This window comes from Arachis hypogaea, chromosome 12 (genome assembly GCF_003086295.3).
Source record: "Arachis hypogaea cultivar Tifrunner chromosome 12, arahy.Tifrunner.gnm2.J5K5, whole genome shotgun sequence".
NCBI lineage: Eukaryota > Viridiplantae > Streptophyta > Magnoliopsida > Fabales > Fabaceae > Arachis > Arachis hypogaea.
Genome location: NC_092047.1, coordinates 4,921,059 through 4,930,915, shown reverse-complemented (window position 1 = coordinate 4,930,915; position 9,857 = coordinate 4,921,059). Strand labels below are relative to the sequence as shown.

The 9,857-nt window shown below is 37.7% G+C and overlaps 1 protein-coding gene across 2 annotated transcripts; it reads right to left on the bottom strand.

Annotated features, from left to right (window-relative positions):
* Positions 1-2,103: 2,103 nt before the first annotated feature.
* LOC112726515 (pentatricopeptide repeat-containing protein At3g62890) lies at positions 2,104-8,773 on the bottom strand. Of its 2 annotated transcripts, none has more exons than XM_025775926.3 (2): positions 8,625-8,773; positions 2,104-5,324 (listed from the first exon to the last, which is right to left on the bottom strand). In XM_025775926.3, exon 2 carries the CDS (start codon positions 5,047-5,049, stop codon positions 2,710-2,712), a length of 2,340 nt encoding a protein of 779 aa, XP_025631711.1. In that variant the 5' UTR covers positions 5,050-5,324; positions 8,625-8,773; the 3' UTR covers positions 2,104-2,709. The 2 variants fall into 2 exon arrangements, with proteins under 2 accessions (XP_025631711.1, XP_072064673.1); XM_072208572.1 differs by lacking the exon at positions 8,625-8,773 and adding an exon at positions 7,871-8,577.
* Positions 8,774-9,857: the final 1,084 nt, after the last annotated feature.

The following is a 9,857-nucleotide window of genomic DNA, read 5'->3' as shown; positions in this document are numbered from 1 at the left end:
ATTAAATCAAAATCTAAATTAATATAATCTTTATTCCTTGGAGATAGAATCTCAAAAGTAATTTTGATATAATAAAATATAATTTTTTTTTCTTTTATTTTCTATATACTAATGTGCGATAGATTTGAGTTTTATGTCAATCGTTGGCCAATGAATTATTGTATATATAAAATGAGATTTAAATTTTTATTATTTTATTTAAACGGACGAGTGAGTTGTTCAGTCGATAAATCTAAATTGATGTGAAGTATGATAAGTTAAACAGCAAAACACTTTGTAAATTAATTGTTTGTTATGCTGAGTATATATTGTAATAATTATTTTTATTATTTATTTTTTGGTAATTTAGGTTTGGGTCATCTAGATTTGAGTGCAAATGATGTTGGATTCATGGATCAGAGTGTTGAGAAAATAATGGGAAATTGGATTAACTGAAGATATTCCTTTATTCCGCCGTAGTGGATTAGCATTTAGCATCACAGTTGCTTCATACTTTAGGGAAATTATTTATAATTTTGATTAAGTACATCAATTTTTTTATTTCCATTTTTTATTTAATCTAATGTTTTCCGTTAAAAGACTAGGATGTTTGAAAAACTTTGAATATTGACATGTTTGGAAAAGAATGCAGATTTTACATTGAACAAGTTATGAATTGTTAATGCCTTTTTCATAGAATTAGATGTCAAGTGTCAACTATAAGCTTGCTTTTCAAATGAACATTTTTTTTTTTATTTCTTTTTCTAAAGCAAAGTTACGACTTACGAGTGAGGAAGTGTGAGCATATAATGCTTACCAACGGCAAAGAAAGATTTTTCAGGTTGAATTCAAGTTATGTAATTTTCATCAATAATAATAATAATAAATAAATAAATAAAACAGGTGTCGACAACGCCAAATTCAAATTCTAAATACATGTTTGCAATTGCCAATTGAATTACTATGATATCTCTGTCTTTTGGGATTGAGTTTATTCCAAGTTAATTAGTATGTGGCAAATATTAGTAAATATTTAATGACTGACTAGGCATATAAGAAAGAAGCATCTACACTGCCAATCTACCATAACGAAAATTTTTTTGGTCCGGTATTATATATTTCCAAATTAATTTTTTGTATTGTTCATTTGATCAATTACCAACACTAAAACGATGCATACTGTTCACCAAAAAGAAAGATGCATACGACACAACAAATGGGCTCTCCAAGTTTAAATTAATCTGTTGTTTATATTCGGCCCAGTATTTTTTTTTAATTGTACATATTTCTTCTGTTTTTCTTGCTTCGTAATAACCCAAAATTACAAAGCATCAACCAAATTGGACTAGTCTGCCGTTGAGCCTCAGCTCATGTGGCATAAGTCCCCCTTCTTTACTAAGAGGTCTCAGGTTCGAGCCTCGACTAGTGCAAACTTGACAAAAAAAGGGGATTTCATGTGTGTGTGGGTGTGGTGTGTATGAGTGTGTAACCTAGGATTGGGGGTTGTCCAATCCATCGACCAAAAAAAAAAAAAAAAAAAAAATTGGACTAGTCTAGTTGATTAGCTCACTAGCCTGTTTAAGCAAGTGTCGGGGTTCGAATCCTGTTTTGTTTGGCCAGTGGCAACCCTTAAACGGAGTACAGTATCGCGGCGAATTAGTCTTTGACCTGTTAGGCTGGGGGATAGGGGAACAACAGCTGGAAACGGCTGCTAATACCCCGTAGGCTGAAGAGCAAAAGGAGGAATCCTCCCGAGGAGGGGCTCGCGTCTGATTAGCTAGTTGGTGAGGCAATAGCTTACCAAGGCGATGATCAGTAGCTAGTCCGAGAGGATGATCAGCCACACTTGGACTGAGACACGGCCCAGACTCCTACGGGAGGCAGCAGTGGGGAATTTTCCGCAATGGGCGAAAGCCTGACGGAGCAATGCCGCGTGGAGGTAGAAGGCCTACGGGTCGTGAACTTTTCCCGGAGAAGAAACAATGACGGTATCCGGAGAATAAGCATCGGCTAACTCTGTGCCAGCAGCCGCGGTAAGACAGAGGATGCAAGCGTTACAGTGAGAAATCAAAATTAAAAAGCATCCAAACTTTTAGACAAGGAGAAAAAATCGAGTCCAAATCATAAAAGATTGAATAAACATGTTAAAAATTTAAATAATTTTGATATAGCTGTTCTGATGTTTATTTTATTAAGAATTTGACTACAAATAATCAAATATACACTATGCACTTAAAAAAAATGTTCAGCAGGTTGATTAGGCTCATGGATAATATATGAGATAATCAAGCATTGTGGTAGTCCACATTTAATTGATCATTCTCTTGAAAAAAAAATAATAATAAAAAGTGGTACCCCAATATTCCGAAGCATGCAGAAATGGCAGGCTCATAGTCTTCAGTGACACCTTTGTAGTTTATACCAATCACATCATATCCTTTTCATGGCTGTGTTGAACTTTGGGCTGCCATGCCAATATAATTTTAGATGAACTTATGTTGTGATTACCTCAGGTTTAATCTGGTAAGAAGATGAATCAACTTTGTTGAACCCTCATGAATCTTAGTGAAAGCAAGTTTTTATGAATTGTTACAAGTTGTGGATCCAAAAGCTCAATAATCAATTCATGATCAGGATCAAGCTTGAGCAAAACTAAGAGGAGTTCAAGCCAAGTGATGTTTTATGACTGCAAGCTGCTCCAAACCAATTCAATTGTCTGCAACAATTCTTCTACCAAAAATCCATGCAGGAACAAGATCCATGTTTAAAGTGGTGGAAGCGATGACGATCCCTCACCACAATTTCGCGATTGAATGCTTTTGAGATTAGTTTCACCACGGTGTGGCAATCATTACATATTCGCAGATTCTTCATTATTCTGATAGGGGTTGGCGGAGGAATAGTGATCAGTCCGAACGCGACCGCAAGTTTCTCACTATGGCTGAAAAGTGCAGTTTCCTTCTCTTCTTCATCAATATCAAGTGAAACCTCATTTGTGCTTGGTGTATATCCCTCAATCTTCAATTTTGCGGCCACTACGTCTAACATATGTTCAATATCATTGATTTTTGGGTGTGTCTTATCCCCTGCAAAAAATTCATGAACTATCCCATTTGCTTCAATCATGCTACAACCAGGTATCTTCACCACCCCATGTTGTGCCATAATATCCCTAATTTCAAGAACATTGCCCCAATTCCCTTTCGAAGCGTATATATTTGACAATAACACATGGAAACCATCATGATCAGGTTGAAGCTGAATGAGTTTTCTTCCAACCCTCTCTCCCATTTCATTGTTGTTGTGCTTCCTACATGCACCAAGCAAAGCACCCCATGTAGCAACATCCGGTGCCATCGGCATACTCTCGATCATTTCCTCTGCTTCCTTAAGCAAACCCGAACGCCCCAACAGGTCAACCATGCATCCGTAATGCTTGACATTCGGCTCTATCTTGTGTTCTTCAATCATGGAATTAAAGTAGCAGCGCCCCTCGTCTACTAGTCCCATATGCCGACAAGCCCCAAGAACTCCCACAAATGTAATTTCATTAGGACAAGTTCCTGATTTTTTCATCATCTCAAACATGCTAAGTGACTTTTGTACTAAACCATTCATTGCCAACCCAAGAATGAGCGCATTCCATGTAGAAACCCCCGTTTCCTCCAATCCATGGAAAACCTCCAATGCATTCTCCACACAACCACATTTCATGTACATATCTATAAGTGTTGTGCCCAAGATGAAATTAACTTTCAATCTATTTTTACTTATATAAGCATGAATCCATTTGCCCAAATCCAAAGCAGCAAGACGGGTGCATGCCGAGACAACACTCACTAAAACAGTCTCATCAGGCCTAATTCCATGAACCTGCATTTCCTGAAACAAAGCCAAGGCCTCCGAGAATCGTTCATGCTGCACATAACCGGATATCATAGCACTCCAAGACACAACATCCTTATCAGGCATAGAATCAAACAGCATCTCAGCATCCTCAACCGAGCCACATCTCAAGTACCCGGAAATCATTGAGTTCCAAGATATCTGATCCACAAGCAAACAACCATCAAAAACCTTCCGAGCATCCAATATTTCCCCACAAGTCGAGTACAAATTGATCAATGCATTCTTCAAGCTAACATAACCTTCAATCCCTACCTTTGTAGCCAAGCCATGTATCACCTTCCCAGTCCTATCTACCATCAAATGTGCACAAGCAGACACAGCACTAATCACGGCCACCTCATCCACCACCACCCCATTAGCATTCATCTCAACAAACAAACCCAAGGCCTCCTCAAAGATCCCATTCTGCTCATAACATGAAACCATCGCAGTCCACGAGATCATATCCTTTTCCTCAATCTCATCAAACAGTTGGCGCGCCTTCTCAACACAACCACTCTTCCCAAACAGCACAATCATCGAATTCGAGGCAATCGTGTTCCTCACTGGCATCATAGCATAAACCTTCTCTGCTTCCTCCACATCACCCAATTGAACATACCCAGCCAAATAAGTGTTCCACGAAACCTTATCCAACACGGGACTTTCATCGAACACCTTGCGAGCGCTCTCCATGTTCCCGCAAACAGCATACAAATTAATCAAGGTATTGTTGACATAAAGATCAGAACCAAAACCCATCTTGAGAACATGGGAATGCACTTGCCTCCCCTCGAGCTCAGAGGTACGTGAGGCGCATGCACGGAGGAGGATGGGGTGTGTGTAGTTATCAAAAACAGCACTTGTTCTGCAAAGGGAGTTGTAGAGGGAAATGGCATGGTGGGGTTGGTTGCGATCGACGTGAGCACGCATGAGGGAGTTAGAGGCAAAGGGGTTAGGGTTTTGGAGGAAGTGGGTGAAAATGCGGAGAGAGTGGTGGAAGGGGAAGGAGGGGAGGGAGAAGGTGAAGAGTTTGGTGGAGAAGAGTGTGTTGTGGATGTGGCCAGTGAGAATGGATTGGGAGAGGATCTGGTTGAAGTGGTTTAGGGAAATTGAACGGTGTAAGAGGGATTTTAAGATGGTGAGGTTGATGGTGGTGGCGGTGTGGAGATTGGGACTCATTTTCTGGTTGAGACATTGGGGGTAAGTGTTAGGTATGAAACTATTTTGATCTACAATTTGATATAAGGTTCAATTCGTGGAATGAATCTTTATGGATAATCAAGAATATTCAATTCGCCATCTATTTTTGTTGAAAATTATCACCTTTTCTAACTCCATTCACCTACTTCTATTGAAGATCAACTCTTCTTACTCCATTCAATGTGCACATGATATACCACCTTTGTTTTATTTGCCAACCTAATGTGTTGATCTATAAAAGGGAAGCTTGCAACCTGAAAAGGGAGAAAAAAAATAAAAATAATCAAGACAGTGCAACATGAACAACATTAAAATTCTACTTTTATAGTTAATTAGTTTTGGATCCATGCAAATTATAGTTTTTTACTTATTTGTTCCATTGTGTTTTTTATTATAGGTTGAATGGTTGTTGATGAGAATTCAGGGGATTTGGTTTTAATGTGAATAACAAATTGATAAGTGGGAAAGCAGCTGTTATTGGCTTCTTCCTGTTGGATTTTGAGCTAAGCTGTTAACAAGGGACTTTTTGAAAGGAACATGTCAACATGCTCTTTACAAAATCAATTTTAACTTATAAAACCAATTTTTGACAAATTAAAAAACCAGTTTAGCCTTTTTTGCTATTATAAAACCAATTTTTTACCCTTTTTGCCTAACGTATAACACATTTATATTAGAAAACCTGATCTCAATACTCCAAACCATAAAAAATGTCTAGTAAATACTATAGCATATACTGTATACACCATAGGCGCATCTTTAGAATAACAGTATCAACAACATCCATCACCATCTATTATATTAGATTTCAATAAACACCATAGGCAAACATTCATGTTTTTGGATACAAAATAACTAGTTTATACTAATAAATTCAAAAAAGCAATTGAGTCTTGTTGAATCGGAACTACTATTTCAGACATCACACTTGAGATTTCAGAATTCAGAGTGGACAGGCTCCACTACATACTAAAAGAACACAAGGGTAACACCAAATTCCATTAAACTTCTAAGGCAAAGTTCATTAAAGTCATTTCAACTGAAAAGATGAAAAGTGTGGTGACATGACCTCCACTTATTGTAAAAAACAACCCTTCCATGCTTACAAATAGAGAACAAGCAAGCAGAACAGCTACAACCATGTCATCAAATGCCATTCTATGGCCCGTTCATAGTCCAAAAATAACTATGCACAACAAACACACAGAGTACATTCTTAGTACCTACACAAAAAGTTTTCATAACTAAGGCAGCTGTTACAGGTCTTATTTTTCTGTACAATAGAAAATAGTTAGTGTTGGATAACTGGTATTGTCAAATTCAATAATGTATCAACACCAGAATCAACAATTGCGGTAGCAGCAGACACAAAAAACAGCATCATGATTAAGAAGCAAAACCAGTGACAGAGCCTTCACCCCTTCCCACTTTCGAACCATATTAACAAACAAAAGGAAGGTTCTAAAAACCGAACTGGTGATCTAACCGCTCTAGTTACTGATTCATTGGTTCAACCGGTTCAACCGTAGTTCAACCAAAAAAACCGTTTTATAATAAACACCTGATTCTATAAAAATTCAATGAATAGAGCAACTGGTTCTAAACACTCTTCTACAGCATTTTTTTACTTCAAATGGGGATCATAAACAACTAGTTCTATGAATAAACAAACTACAATAATATGCAATGCCAAAAATAGGTCAATAATGAAATAAATTCTCTCTTCAATTCTATGTTCAAGCTTGTAGCAGCCCAGAATCAACAGAGTAATACAATTGAAATAGTCTTCCTTCGTATTCTTATATACCTCAAAGAATTTCCTACAAAATGAAAATTGAACCCAACACACAGCCTTAAAACAAAAACAAAACAACACTCAGAAATCATCACCTCTTCCAAATACAACCTTAAAACAAAACAGAACAACATTCAGAGTTTGAGCATTGATCACAAAAAATTGATTTCTGAAACAAAACAAAAACAACATAACAATATTCAGAGTTTGAGCATTGATCACAAAAAATTGATTTCTGAAACAAAACAAACAATCAACAAAACAATGAAAAATGAAGCATATAATAAATCAATGATCACCAATATCCAGCAATAATCTCAAAGACAACAATAAATACACAACAACAATTTAGCAAATAAACAAGAACAAGACCTAAGTAGAAAATCCAACAAATTAAATCACAGCAACCTAACAATTTAGCAAATTAAAACAATAGCAGCCCAACAATTTAGCAAATTATCAACTTAACAAGTTCAAGAACAGAAAATCACAACAAAAACAAAAAAACAAGTAACAGAAGAACAATAGAACAACAACATACGAACAATTAGCAAATTAACAAATTCACAATAACAGTTAAAATTTACCAGAAGAACACTAATGCAAGTGGAATCATCATGCTAATATGTTTTCAGCAAAGATGCTATTTGTGCAGCTAAAATTTCCTAATTACTAAGATCCAATTATTCTAATTTCACATGCAATCGACTTACTAAGTTTCTGAAAGCTAGAAATTATAAAACCAACCAGAAATATGGTTAAAGCATTTCATCAAACATGTTGAGTGCGGTAAAATTAAAATGAAATAAGAGAATTCAAAGCTTAATATCAATGTGATAGAGAAGAGAACATAACTATTGTAACTTTAATTCAGTCTATGAAAAAATCCAAACCACTAACAAATCAAATAGTTACTTATTGTAATAGAAATCAGAAGTTACAGAGTTTGAAGCAGAGTATTGGTGTTGTGAGTGTATTGTCTGGTGGCAGGTTTAGGGAACTCACGGCGGCGACAAAAGAGAGCAGTTCGACGGCTAGGTGGAGCGCGCGGGTTGGTCGCAGAGTTTGAAGCAGAGCAACGTGGCTTCCAGACGAACGCGAATGCGAACTCGAACGGTGAACGGCGAGTGAACTCTAACGGTGAACGCCGAGCGAACGTGAACGGCGAAGAACGCGAACGAAGACGACAGCTGAACGAAGACGCGAACGTGAACGGCAAACAAACGGCGACGGAAGCGCGGCTGAGCAGACAAAGACGACGGACGCCGAGCTCGAGGAAGCAGCCGCGATCGGTGAAAGCGAACAGGATTGAAGACTTGGAGCACGAGGGAACCTAGATAGACGGACGGACGCCGAACTTTGAGTGCGACGGATGGCGGCAGTATGCCACTCCTTGCGGCGGGGGTGTAGGCTTACAGTGCTAGGGGTTTTTTTGGCTGGGTTTGTGTGATTTCTTTCTGAATGAATGAAAGAAAGGGAGAAAGGGAGAAAGAAATGAAGGAGCTTCCGTTTTTGTGTAAACCGACTGGATTTCGGTTCGGTCTGACCAATCGGTCCGGTCCAATTTTCAAAACTATGGATGAAACAAAACAATAGAGATCAATTCATGAGACAAAACACAAAAATCCAATGTGGATATTTAAATCTTTATTTCATTGCTTTCACCTATATCTATCTGCATTTATTCACGGAACTACCAGACTTCACTTAAGTTGCAACATAGTTAAGTTTAAAATTTGATCAAAGGTTGAGAGAGTACCTTATCATTCGAGAGAACGAAGCTTCGGCGGCAAGTGACAACCGGCGGCAACCGTGCGGTGAGTGAGAGAGGTGAGAGTGTGTTTCAGAGTGAGGTGAGGTTGGGAATGGTTTGGGGATGCCGTTGAATTAGGTTTTTTTTCCATTCATAATAAAACGACATCGTATGGAAGGGGTTTAAAAAAAATGAGTAATTACCCAATTCAGTCCCCGATGATTTTTACAATGAACACTCTAGTCCCTGAGCCTTTTAAATACCCAATTAATTATGAATCCATTTCCCGTTCAAATTCGCCTGTTAATGATTGACGGAAGTCGTCTACATGGAACGTTAACTATACACGTGGCCGTTAAGTGCCATGTGTATCGAAGCGGACAATGCAGTCCCTATGGTTATGTTAGGAACGATACCGTTTTTTTAGTTCCAAGTCGTGCGGAAGATAGCCTAAGGTACTCTGCTAAAACCGTATTTGTTCTTCATCATCATCATCATGGTTCTAAAACCCCAGTTTCAGGTCGAATGACTCCAAACAAAGGAAGTTCATCGTGTTCGAATGTCGTGGAAGACATGGTGGTTCTAACTGTAGTGATTTCGGGCACGTTGACAAAAGGAGAATACCCCAAATGCCTATGTGGTTTATATATTGTAATCACCATTTCAAGGACTTTAGAAAATCCTAGGAGGTTGTTTTCCGGATGCCCGCTATACAAGGTAAATTGCAGCTTCAATTTTTGTTGATTTCCATGTATAAGTAAGTTGTTCGAGTGAGTTGTTCATGTGATTAACAGGAAAAGCTTTCTCACTAAAAGTTCTTTGCATGGGTTGACCTGATTTTTAATATCAAGAATAATCATGGTGCTGTGGAAGATGTTATGTTGGGTGGTGTTGATGTTGCTAATGTTAGTTCGTTGTGTACTGCTGCTGATGAAGTGCAACAAAAACTCATGGAGCTGCAAAGCAGAGTTGACATGTTAGATGTTCATGAAAATGGTGCCCCAAAGATTGAATGCAAGAATATATGTACTAGTATAGTGTTTGTTATTATTGTCTTTGTAGTGTTAATATTGACACGAGCAGTAGCCATTGCTGTTTTGTAAGTGATATAGGGGCCTAGATTTAGTCGAATGAATAATGTTGAAAATGTCTAGTTTGGTTGCTATTTGTTTGTATTGAATAAAATGAAACTTATTTGAACGAAAAATTTTTAAAAGATAAAGTAACACATATAACAAA